Genomic DNA, 21,430 nt, shown 5'->3' on the forward strand with positions numbered 1-21,430 from the left:
TCCTTCCGATGAATATTAAGGACTGATCTCCTCGAGGATGGGCTGGTTGGATCTCCTTGCAGTACAGGGACTCTCAAGAGCCTTCTCCAGCACCACAGTTGGAAGGCATCAGTTCTTCGGGCGCTCAGCCTGTTTTTCTCTCTTCCCAGTGACTGCCCTTACCCTGCCTTACCTCTGCCCAGGTGGTCTCCCTGCTGACAGCCCTCACCTAACCCCTTGCCCTTTTTTCCCAGTTCTTCCTCCTGGAAACCAACACAGGTGTTTCTCTCCCCCCTTCCCCTTCTGCATTACAGACAGCACTGTCCTCTCCAGCCTTGATTTCCCCAGCCCTCCCTTGCAGCCCTCCATGTACCTCAGGTCTCCACAAAGTGCTCATCCCGGCCCAGGCCCTTCAGGCTCTCCAAACCGGGACGAAGAAAAAAAAAGAAACCATTCCACCTTTTTTTTTTTTTTTTTTTTTGGCAAGAGGATTCGGGTTGGAGGAGGGATGGTGGCTGCCAGGAGCCACAGCAGAGGCGGGAGGGCGTGGCCGGGGGCTCTGGTTGCAGCCTCGCCTACCGCTCCTCCGGAGATGCCGGCGGGCGCCCCCGGCTGCCTGCAGCCTGCACTCGGGGTCCGGAGGCGCCGCCAGAGGAAACTCCAGCCCGCCTTGGGGAGCGCAAGCCGTGTTCCTTCTCTCTTGCCCCCACTGAAAAGAAAGACACAGTCCTCCTCCAAGTCTTGCTGGGAAGGGCGCTCCGGGCTCAGACCTCGGGGCTGTGCGCTCCCCGCTATCTCTCCGTCCCTCGGGTACCCCCCGGAGTTCCTCTCGGGGGTGAAGGGGCCCGGATACTTCCCCACCCCCCGACCCCCGCACCAGCCCCTCCAGCTTCCTCCAGCCGGCCGTGTGTGTGCGGGGTACCAGCGGTTCGCCCCACCGGCGTGGACGAGGCGTGCCCACCCGGGCCGTGCGCGGCGCCATGCGGAGCCGAGAGGAGGGCTGAGCGCGCGGCAGCGGCGCGGCCAGGGTCCCCCGCGCCCCGTCTCCCCGGGGTGGGGCAGGGTGGGGCTGGGCCGAGGCGTGCTCTCGGGGAAGGCTCTCGGCGACGGGAATAAAAGGGCGCCGCGCTGGGAAGCCGAGCCGCCTCGCCTCGCCCCCCGGGCAGCAGGACATGGCCCCGGCCGACCACCGGCGGTGACTCGCGCGCCCTGGCCCGGTGGATGCTCTGGGCGCACCGCTCCCGTGGGTCGCGGCTTCCGACGGACAGGTGAGGACCGAGGGCTGCCGGGGCGCCCCCGGCCGTTGCTGGGGAGGTGGGGTGGGGGTGCGGCTCTGTCTGCAAGGGGTGGAGAGAGTTGGAAAGGGGACCGGTGTTGCGTTGCGGGGAGCAGGGGGCGAGGGCAGAGAAGCCTTCTGGAAACGTTTCCTGGCGCTCCGTTAAGGCTCCAGCTACCATCCAGAACGGCCTTCCTTGGTGGCTCAGCTGGTAAAAGAATCTGCCCGCCATGCGGGACTCCTGGGTTCGATCCCCGGGTGGGGAAGATGCCCCTGGAGAAGGAAATGGCAACCCACTCCAGTATCCTGGCCTGGAGAATTCCGTGAAATTCCGTGGGGTCGCCAAGAGTCGGACACGACTGAGCGACTAAGCACAGCACATCACCGTCCAGCACAGACGCTGACGGAAATGATCCCGGAAGATGCACAGAGCAGGTCTAAGGTCCCCTTTCCAAAGTGGCCTCGCTCACCTCCCCCGGGAACCCCGGAGAAGACCCTCAAGTGTAACCGGCCGCGCTCCTGCGTTGGTGGTGAGAGGCAAGTCACAGTTGCGGGGCCGTCTCCCCAGTTTCTCCAGATCCCTAACACTCTCCACGCCCAACCCCCGCCCACGTCCTTCTTTTGCCCTGCAAAGTGGGGAGACGCAAAGCAACCCCCTTCCTTTGCCAGGGGACGGGGGTTTGGGGGGGGATGGTGTCTGAGCCGAGCGCAAGCTGGGGAAGTCATGATTTGGGGGGAGAGACGCCCTTTGGTGTCCGAGTCTCTGGCCTCGGAGACCTTCGGGGTAACCTGAGAGGCCCTCCGGTAAAGCTCGTTTGTGAAGTCACAGCGCAGCCTGCCCGGGCGCGTCCGGAGCGCGCGCGCTGGAAGCCGGCCAGGGGCACAAGGCCGCGCGCCCGGCCCCTCCAGTCTCTCCCCAGCCGGGTGGACGCCCGCCGACCGCCTCGCGCCCCGAGGCCAGCTTCCCGGGGTTCACCGGGCGTGCCCGGAGATCGTGCAGACTCAGGGAGGCTTCCCCGCGAGGCCTCGGGATTGGGGTTCAAAGGGGAGCGGGGGTGCGTCCCTGAGGTCTTCTGGGGGTGCTCTGGGTAGAGAGCCGGAAGCGAGGCTTCGGGACGCCGGGGACCAGGTTCGCCTGCGTGCTCAAGGCTTGGGCATGAGCCCGTGTGGAGTGTCAAGCGCGCGGGTGAGGGGCCTGGAGAACCGAAAAAAAAAAAAAAAAGCTCTGCAGAAGCCGGTCGGTTCCTAGGCGGAGAGGAGGCGCCTGGGCTCGGTGTTTGCAAAGCTGCTTGCACCATCTGCTCTTCAGGAGCAGCTGAAAAACGAAAGGCATAAGGGCTTCAGAAAACGTCCGTTCCCAGGTTCCCTAAGGGGCAGCAAACGCTGTGCGTGCATCTGGGGTGTCCCTACAAGGCGGGAGCAAATGCAGTGTTTATGATCAGAAGTCAGGGTTCGCCACCCTCGGGAACGGGCGCCTTTCTCTAACCGTGTTCCCTGTGTTGTTACTGATCCATAAACTTCATGCAAGAGTTGGCGAAAGTGTGATTTGATGAAGGCATGAGTGATACACGAAGAACCAGTCACTGACTTTCTAAAGGAGAAAGCGGCTGATGCAACCTAATACTGTAGCTGATCTTTTCCTTCCTTTTTTCTCTTTTTTTTTCTCTTTCCCTTTTTTCCCTTCTAACCTCCCTTCTTTCCTGTCCTTTCTCCTTCCTCTCTCTGTGTCTTGTTTTGGTCTTACTGACCCTTTTTGTTTCCCTCAAGATTCTTCATCAGGCTATCCCTTGCCTCTTTCTCTCACGGCAGATTTTTCAGACGTTTCTCCAGATTTGCTCCCTGGTAAAGAGTAATGTTTTTCCTTCTCAACATTTTGGTTCTTCCAAGGTGGGGGGGGCGCGGGCAGAATTAAAAGAGAGGAGACAAATTCACATACAGTGGAATACATTCTGCTTTAGTGAACATCTCTATAAGCCCTTGAAGATGGTCTGAGTAAAACTTTATGGAATGCCATTAAAAGAAGGAAACACTTCTGGTCATAATGGATTTCCTGAGAAGCTTGTTATTCGGTTATATAGAGTATGTAACGGCTCGAGATAAACATCGGAGGTGAACAGAGAACAGTTACTTTTCTGAGTTGAAACATGAATGTATGTGTCGTCCAAGTATGTGTGGGTGTTAGTCGCTCAGTCCTGTCTGACTCTTTGTAACACCGTGGTCTGTATAGGCCACCAGGCTCATCTGTCCATGGAATTTCTCATTGCTATATATCAGCACAAATATATATATACACATTTATACAAGTATATACTTGTGTCTATATACACATTGTTGTTCAGTTGCTAAGTCATGTCCAGCTCTTTTGTGACCCCATGGATTGTAGCCCGCCAGGCTTCTCTGTCCGTGGGATTCTCCCAGCAAGGATACTAGAGTGGGTTGCCATTTTCTCCTCCAGGGGATCTTCTTGACCCAGGGATTGAACCCTGTGTCTCCTGACTTTCCTTCATTGAACTTTCCAGGCAAGTTCTTTACCACTGAGTCACCTGGGAAGCCCTTATATATACATTTATACAAATACATATTTACATATACATATATTTGTACATTTGTGTGTGTATATATAAATATATACATTTTTACAAACACATATTTATGCATATAGGACTTCCCTGGTGACTCAAACAGTAAAGAATCTGCCTGCCATGCTGGAGATCTGGGTTTGATCCCTGAGTCAGGAAGATTCCCTGGAGAAGGAAATGGGAACCCATCCCAGTAGTCTTGGCTGGAGAATTCCATGGGCAGAGGAGCCTGGCGGGCTACAGACCATGGGGTTGCAAAGAATCGGACATGACTGATTGACTAACCCTTTCCTTTCACCTTTCATACATTTATACAAATATATATTTGTATATATACACCCATTTCTGTATTTGTTGGTATGTACAGGGCTTCCCTAGTAGCTCAGGTAATAAAGAATCTGCCTGCCATGCAGGAGACCCTGGTTCGATTCCTGGGTTGGGAAGATCCCCTGGAGAAGGGATAGGCTACCTGCTCCAGTCTTCTTGGGCTTCCCTGGTGGCTCAGCTGGTAAAGAATCTGCCCGCAATGCGGGAGACCCGGGTTTGATCCCTGAGCTGGGAAGATCCCCTGGAGAAGGGAACAGCTATCCACTCCACTGGGCCTGTCAATTTCATACCCTCCCTTACAACACAACGCCATTTCCAAGTCGTAATATCGATGTCGGAAGTGAAGGCTGTATTCTACAGTTGTATTAAACTGAGTGGCGAACGACGATTAAAAAAATTTAAGTTTTGTGTTGCTCCACGCACACGCCTTGCGTCACTCAGACGTCCCACGCTGACGCCTGGTGAAGCTTAGCGTCGTGAGGCACAGTGGTGGTAAAACCAGCTGGCGGTACGGAAGGGCTGTCTGACACCTGGCTTTGTGTGCTTCCCCGACAGGTGTGCCGGGATGGCCCACCCTGACGAGATGCCGATGACATGGGCGCGGTGGCGAGCCCTCTCCATGGTGCTGATTCTGCTCTGGGGACGCCCCCACGTGGCCCTGGCCTGCCCCCACCCCTGCGCCTGCTACGTCCCCAGCGAAGTCCACTGCACGTTCCGCTCCTTGGCTTCTGTGCCCGCTGGGATCTCTCCACATGTGGAAAGAATCAATCTGGGGTTTGTACCACATTCCTTCTGAGCCATCTCAGCCTCCTCGCGAGCGGGCGGGCGGGCGGGTTTCGTCTTTCGTGTACGGGTGTGTGAGCACGTACGTGATGGTGAGGGTGTATTCGTGTGTGGGTCACCGTGCCTTGCATGATGTGGGCCTAATTAAGAGGACATGTATAACTCTACTACATGGGGTCCTTTGGGGGCCAGTATCTGAATTAATTAATCAGCACAAATGTCTGTCACAAAGCTTATGAACCATCAGAGACAGCTTCAGCTCCTTCCTAAATTTCCATTGATAACAGTTCTTTAATACACTGCAGATGCAGAATATATGACGCACGCATAAATATGCTGATAGCGTTTAAATAGATTTCAGCAGTTATTACAAAGTGATAAATAAAATGAGTGAGACATCTTTGACCCTGTAAATTATCAGTATGACTCAATCGTGACTTTGATGAAATAAGAGTTCGTTCAGGTTTTGCCTATTTAAAATATGGATGTCTTTTAAGCAGTTTTTTAAAAATATATTTATTTATGTGGCTACATCAGGCCTTAGTGGCAACATATAGAATCTTTAGTTGTGTCACGCCAAGTCTTAGTTGAGGCATATAGGATCTAGTTCCCAGACCAGGGATTGAACCCCTTCATTTCAGGGAGAATTTTTATGTTTCAGTTTTCTTCTATCCCCATATATACTTTCTATACCCAAGTGTCCATTTCCCCGAATTATAGGTACTCATAAAATTTTCATACTAAACCCTCATTTGCACAATTCTAATAGTAAACAATCATTTGGCGTTCTTCAGCAAAATATGCTAGCTACTTCCTCCCAGCTATAAAACAACACAACTATTTAGGGTTTGATGAATAGACATTTTAGTAAGACAAAGTCCTCTTTGAGTACAGAGCCTCGAAAATTCTTGCCTTTACCGATTAGAAGGTCCAGTACAAGAGTGAAGGAATGAGCAGTTAAGAGAGTGAGATAAACACTTTGCAAATCCATAGCAATGGACCACGAAAAACCCCTCTCCCAAAAAAAAAAAAAAAAAGGCTTGGCAAACTTGACTGAAAAAAAACATCTAACCACGATGATGATCACTCCACAGGGAAAAGACGTTGGCTTTGCCAGAAGAGAGAATAGTAACCGTTTCCTTTTTATAATCTTTAAATCGTTTGACAATTTTAAAACCAGCTTCCTTTTCACAGTCTTCCAATTTATGCAGAAGAGGAACTAAAGCTGCTTTGAATCAGGGTAGAGCGGGCGCTGCGAGTTTGTAGAAAGGAAAACAGAGTTGACCTGGGTTCACTCTTGTCTCTTGCACTTTCCTGCTGGCTCAGCGGTAAAGAATCTGACTGCAGCGCAGGAAACACAGGAGACGCAGGGTCATTCCCTGGGTCGGGAAGATCCCTGGAGGAGGGCAGGGCAACCCACTCCAGTATTCTTGCCTGGAGAGTTCCATGGGCAGGGGAGCCCGGACGGTTGCAGTCCATAGAGTTGCAAAGAGTGGGACGACTTAGCAAATGAGCACGCAGAGATGTGGCCAGTGGAAGCAAAGGCAGATATCAAAATAACTCTTTTTCCTACTTTGGCCAACAGTATCTTGAGATGGTTTTGTGTAATATTTAGTTCAGTTCAGTCGCTCAGTTGTGTCCGACTCTTTTTGACCCCATGAACCACAGCACGCCAGGCCTCCCGTCCATCACTAACTCCTGGAGTCCACCCAAACCCATGTCCATTGAGTCTGTGATGCCATCCAGCCATCTCATCCTCTGCTGTCCCCTTCTCCTCCCACCCTCAATCTTTCCCATCATCAGGGTCTTTTCCAGTGAGTCAGCTCTTCGCATCAGGGGGCCAAAGGATTGGAGCTTCAGCTTCAGCATCAGTCCTTCCAAAGACGAAAAAATAAAAAGACCAGGATGAGTTTCACGGCACCAACACATAATACTTCCCTCTGGCTTAATGTGTAACTTGATTCACCGTACCATGGTTTTATTGTCTGATTCATGTTGATGTATGGCAGAAACCAATACAATGTTGTAAAGCCATTATCCTCCAGTTGAAAATTCAAAAAAAAATCCAAGTACACATCGTTGAAGAATATCACTCATAATATCACTGTCCTCTCCATACTGTTATTCGCTCACTCGTGTCCAACTCTTGTGACCCCATGGACTGGAGCCCTCCAGGCTCCTCTGTCCATGGGATTCTCCAGGTAACAATAGCGGATTGGGTTGTGCTTCCCTTCTCTAGAGGATCTTCCCCACCCGGGGGATCAAACCTGGGTCTCCTGCACCGGAGGTGACTTCTTCACCGTCTGAGCCACCAGGGAAGTCCAGCCTCAAAGGAGATGACGAGGCTGGCATGGTGCATTTTGTTGGGGAAAAAAAAGCAAAAGAGAAAACAGCAGTGTCTACTGCAGACAGAACTCAGGGTCTGCGTTGCCTGTTAGCAGTCTGCAAAGGGCTGAAAACCCTCGGGGAATGACCAATTATTGGCAGAGCGCTCCTGATTTTCTTTCCCACACAGATGTTTTTTTTAGGGTTCTCATTCAGCATTGAACGAAAAAGAGTGGCTCTTTCCTGTTTTGAAAGAAAGAGCTGTTCTTTCCTGTTGGGACAGCCCCAATGATTTTTTTTTTTTTTTCCAGAAATGACTTTCCTTTTTTTTGTTTTCTTTTTTCTTTTTTAGGTTTAATAGCATACAGGCTTTGTCGGAAACGTCGTTCGCCGGACTGACGAAGCTGGAGCTCCTCATGGTCCATGGAAATGACATCCCCAGCATCCCCGACGGGGCTCTGAGAGACCTCATTTCGCTCCAGGTAAACCAGGCGTGGTGGTTTCCCAGGTGGCTCAGAGGTAAAGAATCTGCCTGCCAGTGTGGGAGACACGGGTTTGGTCCCTGGGTCGGGAAGATCTCCTGGAGGAGGACACGGCCACCCAGGTTCGATTCCGGGGTCGGGAAGATCCCCTGGAGAAGGGATAGACTACCCACTCCAGTATTCTTGGGCTTCCCTGGTGGTTCAGCTGGTAAAGAATCCTCCTGCGATGCAGGAGACCTGGGTTCGATCCCTGGGTTGGGAATGTCCCCCGGGGAAGGGAAAGGCTGTCCCCACGACTGAGAGACATTTTCCACTTCTGGTCTTTGTAGGTTTTCAAGTTCAGCTACAATAAGCTTCGCGTCATCACGGGCGAGACCCTGCAGGGGCTGTGGAACCTGGTGAGACTCCACATGGACCACAACCAGATCGAGTTCATCCACCCGGAAGCGTTCAGGGGCTTAACCTCCCTGAGGCTCCTCCACTTAGAGGGAAACCTGCTTCACCAGTTGCACCCCGCCACTTTCTCCACCTTCACCTTCCTGGACTACTTCAGGCTCTCCACCGTGAGACACCTCTACCTGGCCGAGAACGCCATCAGCACTCTCCCCGCCGGCATGCTGCAGAACATGCCGCTTCTCGAGAACCTCTACCTGCACGGCAATCCGTGGGCCTGTGACTGTGACATGACCTGGTTTCTGCAGTGGGACGCCAGATCCAAAGGTAGGAACCGCGCAGGCGGCTCGGACAGTCCAGAATCCACCGGCAGTGCGGGAGACCGGCATTCAGTCCCTGGGTCTGGAAGATTCCCCTGGAGGAGGAAAGGGAAGCCCACTCCAGTTCTTCTTGCCTAGAGAATCCCCATGGACAGAGGAGCCTGGTGGGGCTACACTCCATGGGGTCGCAAAGAGTCGGACACGACTAAAGCGACTTGGCCCGGGTGAATACAGAAAAGCCGAGCGACGTTTAGCAGGGAGGAAAATGTGGTTTGATTCTGTAGACATCAGTCTGAGGAGCATTTGCACCGTTTGATGGGCTTGTCAAGTAGGGCGTCGGTGTGCCTCTCATAGGATGGGTTTGGAACGGAGAAGCACAGACGGAGCTCATCGTCGGCCAGTAGACGGTAATTGAAACCACCCGCGTGGGCGAGACCCTCACCGACAGGGCAGGGCAAGAAGGGAGGGGTGTTAGACCGAGTCCAGGAATAGTTCATCCATAATGAGTTGGGCAGAGAAACGCTCAAAGCGTCAGTGTTGGCCAGAGAAGGACAAAACTCTGGAGGATTGAGTGTCCAGGAAGCCAAGAGTAAGAGTGTGAATCCAAAAAAGAAAATACTGCCTGAGATGAAAAATTGTTGCAAAAGAAAATGTAGTTATGAAAGGTCGATAGGAAATGAGTTATGCCAACAGTTGGTTCTGAAGTGTTAATCGCTCAGTCGTGTCCGACCCTTTGCAGTCCTGTGGACTACAGCCCACCAGGCTCCTCTGTCCATGGGATTCTCCAGGCAAGAAGACTGGAGTAGGTTGCCACATCCTCCTCCAGGGGGTCTTCCTGACTCGGGGATCGAACCCCAGTCTCCTGCATTGCACGGGGATTCTTTACCACGTGAGGCACCAGGAAAGCCCCCCAGTTGGTTCTAGCACCTGGAAATACGTTCGTGGCTTGCCGAGACTTACATAGGTTCTCCTGAACCTTCATAAAAGGAAGATTGCATCCTACGTATGGAGACAGATACCTTGTTACCTTAAAACTGTCTTTTCCTTGCCGCACGTGGGATCTAGTTACCTGATCAGGGATGGAACCCGGGCCCCCTGAGTTGGGAGCATGGAGTCTCAGCCACTGGACCACCAGGGAAGTCCCTAACAATATCTTTTTGAAAAGTACTCCCTGTCAAGAACTTTCCAGACCCTAAGTTAGCACACACAGGGTTAAATGGATTTAAGCTCCTAGGTGACATCACGGACACCAGGTAGGTAAGGTCTTGAATCTTGGCTGAGATGCACTCAGGTGATAAAACGCAAATAGAGGCTTCATCCTGTGCCCACTTTTCGGGTCACTGACTCAGAGCACATTCGTCTGCTGCTGTGTTTCAGGGGTCCTGAAGTGTAAGAAGGACAAAGCGTACGAAGGGGGTCAGCTCTGTACCACGTGCTTCAGTCCCAAGCAGTGGCACCGACGGGAGCTTCCGAAGCTCCAGGACGTCCGCTGTGAGAAGCCTTCTATCGAGTCCCCGCTGAGACAGAACCGGAGCCGGAGTAGCGAGGAACATCAGGACGCAGACGAGGATGCTGACCTGCCCTTCTCCCCGGACGGGTTCCAGTTCCCCGCGTGGAACGTGTCCGTGAACATGAGCGACGAGCACGGGAACACGGTCCAGCTGGTCTGTGGCATCAGGAAGCCCACCGCCGTGCACAGGCTGCAGTTGAACCAGACGGACCCCCAGGAGATAGAGATCAACGCCACGGTCGCCTTGGACTTCGAGTGTCCCATGACGCGGCAGAGCTACGAGAAGCTCTGGAAGCTCATCGCCTACTACAGCGAGGCCCCCGTGAGGCTCCACCGGGAACCCGCGCTCGGCAAAGACCCCAGGCTCGGCTACCAGTACAGGCAAGACGCCGACGATGACACCACGCTGTACTACACGGGCGTCAGGGCCCACATCCTCGCCGAGCCGGAGTGGGTCACGCAGCCGTCCATAGAGCTGCAGCTCAACCGGCGTCTGAGCTCGGCCAAACTGGTGGTGCTCTCCTACTGGTCTCGGCACGCCCTGGCCGTGTCCGCCAAGGACGCGAGGCTGTCTCGGAGCAGAAGCTGGGTGATGATCGAGCCCGGCAGAGCCGTGCAGAGAGCCCAGACCGTCCTGGAGGGGAGCTCCTGCCAACTGAGCTGCAACGTGAGGGCCTCCGAGAGCCCCTCCATCTCCTGGGTGCTCCCAGACGGGTCCGTCGTGAAAGCGCCGATGGAAGACCGCGACGGCAGGTTCTCCGTCCTCAGCAGCGGCTGGCTGAAGATCAGGTCGACGCAGCCGTCGGATGCTGGGCTGTATCAGTGCGTCGCTCGGGTGAGGGATGAGACAGACCGGATGCTCTACCGGGTCCTGGTGCAGCCGCCGGTCATTCAGCCTCCCGACGCGTATACGGTGACCATTCGGAAGAACCCAGGGGAGCCCGTGATGCTGCCTTGCCAGGCGCTGGCCGTGCCGGAAGCCCAGATCAGCTGGATCCTTCCAAACAAAAGGATGCTGAATGCGATGGCCAACGCCTCACACGCCTACGTGCTGGCTGACGGCACCCTTTCCATCCCCAAGGTTCAAGGCAGTGACAGCGGTTACTACAGATGCGTGGCCGTCAACCAGCGAGGGGCGGATCATTTTACGGTGGGGGTCCAGGTGAGCAAGAAGGGGTCTCCGAAAAGACGCGGGCGCCCAGGAGGCAGGATTCTTTCCGGAGGGCGAGGCGAGATCGCGGAGGATGAAGGCGGATCCGGCATGGGAGACGAAGTTAACGCATCAAGGACACTCCTCCACCCGCAGGACCAAGAGGTGTTAATCAGAGCAACGGATGACGCTGGCAGTGGGGGTAAGAAGACCAGGAAAGGGCGCAGAAAGCTGAAACCCTGGAAGCACCCAGCAAAGGAGCCAGAGACCAACGTTGCCGAAGGCCGCAGAGTCTTCGAGTCCAGGCGGAGGATCAACGTGGCCAACAAGCAGATTAATCCAGAACGCTGGGCAGATATCTTAGCCAGAGTCCGTGGGAGAAAGCTCCCTAAGGGAACAGAAGGACCGCAGGTCCTCACAGTCCGCTCGCATTCACTGATGAGGCAAGAAGTGACTCCACCTCCGCCTGCCGTCGCTCCCGGCTCAGCATCGCCTGTGCAGACCACGAGCAGTGCAGAAGAATCCTCGGGAGATATGTCCGTATTTGCCGAGGAAGAGCAGGTTTCCAGTGCTGTCTCCTCCCCTAGGACCGTTCTGCTCCAACCTGGCCACGATGGAGTCGTTCATAGTGAACCCAGAGTGACAAGCACTCGTGCGGAAGAATTTATTGACGAGGACTCTTCTGAGAAGACCGTGGGTGCAACTCCCACTGAAGTTGACTTCAACCAGACCCCAGCCACGATACTGGCACCTGTCCTTTATGAATCTTCTACTCTGCAGACCCTGGAAATGGAACACAAAGAGCCCACCGAGGAAAACGTAGCCACAGACGGCTGGTCTACCCTCCATGTTGGATCCATGCCGGAGTCTACATCCCCTGAGGATGAATCTCCGATGGACGCCGTACCCTTGGCTGAGTCTGAGACTGTGACCTACTTTTACCCCGACCTGGGGACAAATTCACAACCAGCTGAGAAGACTGTGAAAGAACAGGCCTCCACACGCTTCACGCCAACTCCTGCCTCGTGGGTTGCCGAGGCCAGGACGTCTGAGCCACTTGAAGACCCCACCTTAGGGGAACCCGACGTCCCAGCTGAAACACGCCTCCAGGAACAGACAGACAGCCCGCAGCTTATAAAAACTGGTTTAAGCACTCCAGGTCACCCACTGACTCCCGAGGACACGGAGGAGACTTCTCAGACACTTCAGGAAGGGGGTACGCTAGAGACGCACCCCACAGACTCCAGAAGCGTCGCGGGAAATGGGCAACCCGTAGACCCAACCACTCCGCTTGACTTGACGCAGGAAGTGGTGAACAGCGTCACTGACTTGCAGTCTCCCGGGGAGTCCACGCTTGGCGTCGTGTTTCACAAGGACACAACTACGGCACCAGTGATCACACCAGCCCAAAAGGACACTTCATCGTTGGCGCTGACCACTCTTCCTTCTCGAAAGAGGCCCCACGGGAGGAGGCGATTCCGACCCCACAAATTCCGACACCGCCATAAACAGACCCCACATACGACGTCTGCCCCAACAGACACTTTCTCGACTCCACCGACCCAAGTCCCCGAAGTGAAGACTCCAAGCCTTCATGTGGCGAGTTCTCTGGTTCCTACGACCTGGGTTAACAGCGCCGTAGGTACCGCCGGACGCTTGGACACGGAGGACCATGCTGAACCCGTATCCAGGGGCAGCCCACACAGAAGACAGGGCAAGAGGCGCAACAAACACCGATACATCACTTCCACCCTGAGCTCTGCGGCTTCTGTGTCCAAGCCCAGCCTTTCTCCAGAAGATAAGCCTAAAACCTCTTTTACCCCCAGTTTCCAAGCTGCGCTTTCCCCTACGACTGTCTCTTTCACTACTGGAGACCCACGGGAGCTAACCAGCGTGGAAGCTTACAGCACAGCCAGCATCAGCAAAACACATTCATCTCCTGGCAGATCCCGAGAGACCACTCCAGTCACACGTGAGCCCGCGTCAGACGGAGAGGAAATGAAAAAGCATGGTGTCGCAGGCCTCGGGGACTATGAAACCGTGGTCCCTGGAGGCTCACTCGCTCACGCGGTATCACCTTCTGTGGCCGAGGTCTCCCCGGCGAGAGGGTTTAAGGAGGCGTCTCTGACGTCTCCCTTTCCAAAAACGACGAGCTGGGATCCCCCAGGGGCAACCCAGCCTGGGATGGAACACACAGACCCACCTATTGCCAGCCCTTCGGAAGCTCTTACAGAATCACCCTCTGTGAGGGAGTCGGCGGATCTAGGTTTGCTTACTGAGTTTTCACCTTCAGCAGCGGTCTCTACGCTGTTTCAACCCCAGCGGGTGGCTCCTTCAACAATTCTCCCCGTCTTAAAAGCAGAGGCATCCTCGAGTCTGGCGGAAACCACCATCCATGATCAGAGAGGCCGTGAAACCACTCAAGCCACCGTCCGTTCTGAAATCGGACCCCAGGGTCGCGTGTCCACTCACGCCCCAGTGGAGGAGCCAGAATCGCCATTCCCACCCACGACTTTGATACCCTCCGCAGAGACCACTGCAGAGCCCACACCGCCTCTTACTTCAGGGACATCCCCAGCCTGGGAAGCTTCCAAACACCACGTCTCCTTACATTACGTGGGGACCCCAGAAACCAAACTGCCTTCTGTGAATAACGAAGTGACTCGGCATCTGGTGAAGCCAGACCAGTTATCCACACCCTCTTCCAAGCAGGACAGGTTTACCTTGACTCCAGAGGAGCCGTTAAGAAAGGAAGCTTTTGATGGTACAATGAAAAACGTGCTTCCCCATGCTCCAGAAGAGGCTGGGAGGGTCCCGGTTTTCCGCCAACCAACCAGAGTTCCCGCCACACCGATCCCACCGAGAGGAACCGTGAGACCCCCGCACGAGGTCACACAAAGCCCCTTCAGATACTGGGTCACCTTCCAGCCCCCTCATCACCTGACCCGCAAACCGGGAGTCAGCACGTACCCGTCGAGGGTTTGGCCGGAGGGCAGGCACACGACGACTCCGAGATCACCGAGTTATCCGACGACTCCCATGGTGGTTTCGTGGCCTGGGTCCAAACCTAGCGTTCCGGGTACAGTGACCGGCCAAGGAGCTGACCGATTCCAGGGCAACTCCAGATCGTTTGCAAATAACCTCCTGCCCGATATAAGAAGAGACCCCGTGGGCAAGCTTCCGAATTCGAGACCGCCTCCTCTTCCCGGCGGAAGATTCCCTTTCTTTATCAACAGGACCGTCTCTTTCCCCCAGTTAGGAGGTACTCCAAAACCTCAGGGACCCAGCTCTCCAGCCCCGGCGTTGAAAGACAGGAAGGTCAATGTAGGTCCTTACACTCGGATCCACTCTCAGAGCATTTTCCACATGGATCTGGGGCCCCCAGCGCCTCCTGTCTTGCACCCGCCCAGGACCACAGCGTTCCCGTCCACGAACGTTCGGACGGTCCCTCCGGTCTCCTCCACCCGGAGCTCCATCCCCTTCGTGACGTCTTCCACCCTGCTCTCCAGAAGCTTCCATCACGGCAGCGGAAAGCTCTTCTCTGCTGGAGGGCTGCCCGCATCCAAATTCTGGACGCTCGGGGAAAAGCCGCAAATCGTCACCAAATCCCCGCAGGCCGTGACCGTCACCGCAGAGACAGACGTCACGTTCCCCTGTGAGGCCACGGGGAAGCCCAAGCCGTTCGTGACTTGGACCAAGCTGTCCACAGGTAGGGCGTTTACATGTCGGGCGTTCTAAGCGGGGCTGGTAGGTGAAGAGGGGTCAGTTCCTTGAGCATAAGAAGTCCATGTAGAAGCAGAGACTCTCAGAAGAGGACAACAGGTAGGTGTGATGGGAAAGGACTCCAGAGAATCTTATCGACAGGTGTATCCGTTTACAGAGACGGGGGAGTAAGAAATGAACAAGGGTGTGAGGGTTTTTTGTTTTTCAAAGCAGCCGTGGAAATGCGTAGCATTCCTAAGCGGGACTTAGGGCTTCCCGGGGGCTCAGAAGTAAAGACTCCGCCTGCCAGTGCAGGACACGCGGGTTCCATCCGTAGGTCGGGAAGATCCCCTGGAGGAGGGCATGGCAACCCACTCCAGTATTCTTGCCTGGAGAATCCCACAGACAGAGGAGGCTGGTGGGCTACAGTCTAAATGATGAAAACCCGAGGCTTAGAAATGTTCCGCAAAGGAACCTCTTGCCTTATCCCCGTGAGGTTCGGTACAGAAGTCATCCACAAGCCACGTGGGGCTTGCAGGAAGGGAGGGTGAGGGCAAGTCCCCTGCATCCTCCCGCTGGCTTGGAAGGTCGCTGGAGTTTGGTCTCAGCTCGGCGGGCGTTGGTTTGCTTTGAACCTAGAGCTGTGATTTCAATGAGTCAGCTCCGTCTGCCGTCGCTGAGCACCCTACACGGGGCGGCTGGAGCAGCCAACTTATTTTCTGACCGTTTGGGAGGTTGGAAGTCCAAGATCCAGGTGGCAGCAGGGCTGATTCCTCCTGAATCCTCTTTGGCGTGTCAATGGCCTCTCCGCACGTGATCATCCGTCTGTGTGTCCCCATCTCCTCTTTTTATCAGAACCCCAGCCCTATGGGATCAGGACACATCCTCGAAGACCTCATTTTTTACCTTCATCCCCTCTTTAAAGACCATCTCCAAGTACAGCTGCATTCTGAGCTTCTAGGGGCGGCGAGGGAGGGGGTCCAACTCCAGCATAGGAATTGATGGTGGAAGGACAAAATTCAGCCCATATAACAAGGGTCCATACAATGGTCTCTACTTGGCAGGCCGGGGTGCTGCAGAGACCACTTTGCTTCCTCCAAAACGACCCATCTGCTTGGATGTCCAGATTCTAGGCGACACGAGGAACTAAACGTGATGAGCCCCGCTCTAGGTCATCGCAGAGCACCGAGCTGAGGTCCCTGTGTTATTTAGAGGCTTGCCAGTCTCTGTCTGTATTTTACACGTGTGGGGTATATATGTCAGTGTTCCTCTCTCGGTTCATCCACTGTCTCATTTCTCTGCTGTGTCCACAAATCTGCGTCTCTGTTTCGGCCCTGCAGTCTCTGTGAATGTACCTCCCTTCTCTTTGTCTTTCCTCCTCTCTTCGAGCACAGCTGTGTCCTTCAGGCTTGGATTCTGTTCAGGAGCTTGGGTTGTTTTTTTTTTTTCCCCCTCCATCTGCCATGTGGATAACCCAGGAAGTGACCGATGCTGTTACGCTAGAGACAGCTGTACGTTCTCTGCTAACCTCTGCATATGCTGGACGTTTTCCAGTTGTGAGAGGTGCTGGACGCAGGCGGATTACTGACGTCTCTGAGAGGCTCCACGCCGGACGCCAAACGCTTCCCTAATGATTTAATGAAGAATTTGCCGGAGGAAGCGAGCCGGGGGACACCACGGGGATTTTCGTTCTGAAAGGACTCTGCCTCGGACGGAAGGCGTGTCTCTCCACTGCCGGGACCCCATTTACATTCCTCCTTAGCGTCCTCTGTACCTTGTTCCATCGTAGAGTGTCCCTGGACCACGCCTCCTCCCGAGACCATCGTGCATCTTCTTCTACCTGACCGGGATTCTGCTTCTCAGCACCAGCTTTTCCTTTGTTTGGAGAAGGGCACGGCAACCCACTCCAGTATTCTTGCTTGGAGAATCCCCGTGGACAGAGGAGGCTGGTGGGATACAGTCGACGGGGGTCACAAGGAGTCAGACACGACTGAGTGACTAACGCTGTTCCTCGTTAGCTCCACTTTTTTTTTTTTTAATATAATTGCTTTACGTAATGCTGTGTTGGTTTCTGCTGTACAGCAACGTGAGTCAGCTATCAGTATCCATATATTGGCTCCCTTTTGAGCCTCCCTCCCAGCCCCCAGCCCCCCATCTAGATCAGAGAGCCCCGAGCTGAGCTCCCTGGGCTACACCCCAGCTTCCCTCTGTCTGTCTGTTTCACACACGGCCGTGTGTATATCTCAGCGCTGCTCTCCCGATTCACCCCACCTTCTCCTTCTGCCGCTGTGTTCACCTGTCGTCCATTGTCTACACCTGCACCTCTGTTCCTGCCCTGCAAACAGGTTCATCAGGACCGTCTTTCCAGATTCCGTATGTAGGCGTCGATATTGCAATATCTGGTTTTCTCTTTCTGACCTGCTTCACCCTGTACGATAGACTCTGGGTTCCTCCGCATGTCTGCAGCAGACTCAGCTTTGTTCCTTTTCGTGGCTGAGTAGTATTCCATCGTGTGTGTGTACCACACCTTTATCCGTTCCTCTGTGGATGGACACTTAGGTTGCTTCTGGGTCACGGCTCTTGTCAACAGTGCTGCAGTGAACACCGGGGTGCCTGTGTAACCGGTTCCCTGGTGGCTCAGCTGGTAAAGAATTCGCCTGCAATGCAGGAGACCCCAGTTCGATCCCTGGGTCGGGAAGAGCCCCTGGAGAAGGGAAAAGCTGCCCACTCCAGTATTCTTGGGCTTCCCTGCTGGCTCAGCTGGTAAAGAATCCACCTGCCGTGTGGGAGACCTGGGTTCAATCCCTGGGGTTGGGAAGATCCGCTGGAGAGGGGAAAGGCTACCAGCCACTTCCAGTCTTCTGGCCTGGAGAATTCTTTGGACTTGATAGTCCACGGGGTCACAGAGAGTCGGACACCACTGAGTGACTTTCACTTTCTGACTTACTTCAGTCTGTATGACAGACTCTAGGTTCATCCACCTCTCTACAAAGGACTCGACTTCGTTCCTTTTCATGGCTGAGTAATATCCCATTGTGTGTGTGTGTGTGTGTGTGTGTGTGTGTGTGTGACATCTTGTTTATCCACTCCTGTGTTGATGGACACTCAGGCTGCCTCCGTGTCATCACTGTAAACACTGCTGCGTGAATGCTGCGGTACATGTGTTTTTTTGTTTGTTTGTTTGAGTTATGGTTTTCTCAGGGTATATGCCCGGGAGTGAGATTGCCGTGTCATATGCTAGCGGTATGCTTAGTTTTCCAAGGAGTCTCCATGCTCTTGTCGATAGTGGTTGTTATCAGCTTTTATTCCCACCAACAGTGCAAGAGACGTCCCTTCTCTCCACACCGTCTCCAGGATTTATCATCTGTCACTTCAGTTCAGTTCAGTTCAGTCGCTGAGTCGTGTCCGACTCTTTGCAACCCCATGGACTGCAGCACATTTTAAGTGGGAAAGAGGTAGATGGCGTAGGAGTGCTAAGTAGTGTCTAACTCTCTGCGACACCACACAGCAAAGGCAAAAAGACCCACCCCCAGTACCTCCACAATCGCGTGCGTTCTGGAGGGGTGGGTCTTTTGCTCTTTGCTGTGTGGACCTAAAGGGGAGAAGTCAATAAATTAAAGGGCTTTGCAGCTGGCTTAGTGGTAAAGAACCCATCTGCCAGTGCAGAAGACTCCAGTTCCATCTTTGGGTCGGGAAGATCCCCTGGTGAAGGGCCCGGCAACCTAACTCCAGTCTTCTTGCCTGGAGAATCCCACGGACAGAGGAGCCTGGCGGGCTGCGGTCCACGGGGTCACAGAGAGTTGGACACGACTGAAGTGACTTAGCACACGCACACAGAGGAGAAGATTAGAGCAAGTCCTGGGGATTGGGCCTTTGGCTTTTTTTTTTTGCTGTTTGGACATAAATAGGAGCATCAGATTAAAGGGTTTCCCTCATGGCTCAGTGGGAAAGAACATGCCTGCCAATGGAGGAGACTCAGGTTCAATCCCTATGTCTGGAAAATCCCCTGGAGAAAGGAAATGGCAACCCTCTCCAGTGTTCCTGCCTGGAAGAATCCCACCGACCGAGGAACCTGGTGGGCTACAGACCAGTGTGGGGGGAAGGGTTGCAAAGGGTTGGACATGACTTAGCGCCTGGGCAGCTGCAACGCACAGATGGACCCATTAACTAATAATTTTTATTCCATCCTTGCAGAAAGGGCTCGGTGTGCCTCACACATGATGGCAGGTATTTTTTTTTAATTCCAGGCGCTCTGATGACCCCCAATACCAGACTGCAGCGGTTCGAGGTCCTGAAGAACGGCACTTTCGTCATCCGGGGCGTCCAGGTGCACGACCGCGGGCAGTACATGTGCACGGCCAAAAACCTGCATGGGGCCGACCGCATGGTGGTCCTCCTGTCGGTTGCTGTGAAGCAGCCCCAGATCCTGGCCTCCCACTACAAGGATGTCACCGTCTACCTGGGCGACACCATCGCCATGGAGTGTCTGGCCAAGGGGACCCCGGCGCCGCAGATCTCCTGGGTCTTCCCCGACGGGCGCGTGTGGCAGACCGTGTCCCCCGTGGAGGGCAGGGTCACGCTGCACGAGAACCGGACGCTGAGCATCAAGGAGGCGTCCTTCCAAGACAGGGGCGTCTACAAGTGCGTGGCGAGCAACGCGGCGGGCGCCGACAGCCTGGCCATCCGCCTGCACGTGGCGGCCCTGCCGCCGGTCATCCACCAGGAGAAGGCGGAGAACATCTCGCTGCCGCCCGGCCTCAGCATCCACATCCACTGTACGGCCCGCGCCGCGCCCCTGCCCAGCGTGCGCTGGGTGCTCCGCGACGGCACCCAGATCCGCCCCTCGCAGTTCGTCCACGGCAACCTCTTCGTCTTCCCCAACGGGACCCTCTACATCCGCAACCTGGCGCCCCAGGACAGCGGGCGCTACGAGTGCGTGGCCGCCAACCTGGTGGGCTCGGCGCGCCGGACCGTGCAGCTCCTGGTGCAGCGTGCGGCCGCCAACGCGCGCATCACCGGCACCTCCCCGCAGAGGACCGACGTCCGCTACGGGGGCACCCTCCGCCTGGACTGCAGTGCCTCCGGGGACCCCTGGCCGCGCATCGTCTGGAGGCTGCCATCGAAGCGGATGATCGACGCACTTTTCAGGTACGTACGTACAGGGGCGCTGCGGACTCGCCATCATTCCCCGGGCACCTCTGCGCGCTCCCGGGGACACCTACGCATGCCTCCGCGGGCACCTACCTGCGCCTCCCCTTGGAGTTTTCTTCTTGGGACGCCTCCCTCCATCTCCCTTTGGAATTTTGTTGTTCTGTCGCTCAGTCGTGTCCGACTGTTTGCAACCCCATGGAACGCAGCACGCCAGGCCTCCCTGTCCATCACCAACTCCTGGAGTTCACTCAAACTCATGTCCTTTGAGTCGGTGATGCCATCCAGCCATCTCCTCCTCTGCCGTCCCCTTCTCCTCCCGCCTTCAGTCTTTCCCAGCATCAGGGTCTTTCCCAATGATTGGGAGACACCTTTTTGTGGGGTCGGACAGAAAAGGGAACAACTTCCTTGTCTGGAATGAATGGGCTTCCCTGGTAGCTCAGTTGGTGAAAAATCTGCCTGCAATGCAGGAGAGACCCTGATTCTATTCCTGGGCGGGGAAGATCCGCTGGAGAAGGGAAAGGCTACCCACTCCAGTATCCTTGGGCCTCCCTGGTGGCTCAGCTGGTAAAGAATCTGCCTGCAGTGGAGGGGACCTGGGTTCGATCCCTACGTCGGGAAGATCCCTTAGAAGGGCGTGACAATCCAGTTCAGTATTCTTACCTGGAGAATCCCACAGACAGAAGAGCCTGGCGAGTTTCAGTCCATGGGGTTCCAGAGTTGGACACAACTCATCGACTAAATAGCAACAACCCAAGAATAGATAAAAAACAGTTTGCCTTCTTTTTCTATAATCGAATTTCAACAAAACACATAGAAGCTCAAGATGTTATGTTAAAATGTAACAACAGAAGGAAAGGAGGAGAAGAAAAATTGAAAGGCATTGTGGCAGCACAAAGGTCACACATTTGAAATCCTTAAAGTTCATTTTGGCTACAAGGAAATGCACCTTGCCTTGTTGCCCTGTCTTCACGCCCCAGATGTATGAATCTGGAGCAATGGGTCTCAACCCAAGGGGGATTTTGTTCCCCCGGGGAACTTTGGGCAATTTGGGGAAGCATTTTTGGTTGATGTGACTTCAGGAGCGGGTAAGCGGGGCTCCCGGCACAGGGTGGGTGGGGACCAGGGATGTTCCTCTACACCCCATGGTGCCCAGGACGCCCCACATCAGAGAGTCGTCCAGTCCAGGTGTCAGGTGGGCTGAGGCTGAGAAACCCTCAGCTAGCACGAGAGACTGTCTGATTATCCATCCATCCATCTCTGTCCATCCATACATGCATCTATCTACCTGTCCAACCGTCCATCCATCCATCTATCTATACATCTATACATCCATACATACATCCATCAATCCATACATGCATGCATCCATCCATCTATCCATCCATACATACAAACATACATACATACATATGTCTGTCTACCCATCCATCCATCCAACCATCCATCCATCTAT

General features: G+C 54.5%; 1 protein-coding gene across 1 annotated transcript in view; it reads left to right on the plus strand.

The window, feature by feature from the left end:
* Positions 1 to 1,029: 1,029 nt before the first annotated feature.
* MXRA5 (matrix remodeling associated 5) overlaps positions 1,030 to 21,430 on the plus strand; it is a 26,775-nt gene continuing 6,374 nt past the window's right edge. The window contains exons 1-6 of the mRNA XM_040266390.1: positions 1,030 to 1,247; positions 4,717 to 4,935; positions 7,622 to 7,751; positions 8,081 to 8,471; positions 9,842 to 14,833; positions 19,074 to 19,974. Of these exons, the coding sequence (XP_040122324.1) occupies positions 1,201 to 1,247; positions 4,717 to 4,935; positions 7,622 to 7,751; positions 8,081 to 8,471; positions 9,842 to 14,833; positions 19,074 to 19,974 (6,680 nt within the window). The 5' untranslated portion in view covers positions 1,030 to 1,200. The remainder of the gene's footprint in view (positions 1,248 to 4,716; positions 4,936 to 7,621; positions 7,752 to 8,080; positions 8,472 to 9,841; positions 14,834 to 19,073; positions 19,975 to 21,430) is intronic.

This window comes from Oryx dammah, unplaced genomic scaffold (genome assembly GCF_014754425.2).
Source record: "Oryx dammah isolate SB20612 unplaced genomic scaffold, SCBI_Odam_1.1 HiC_scaffold_23, whole genome shotgun sequence".
NCBI classification, from domain to species: Eukaryota; Metazoa; Chordata; class Mammalia; order Artiodactyla; family Bovidae; genus Oryx; species Oryx dammah.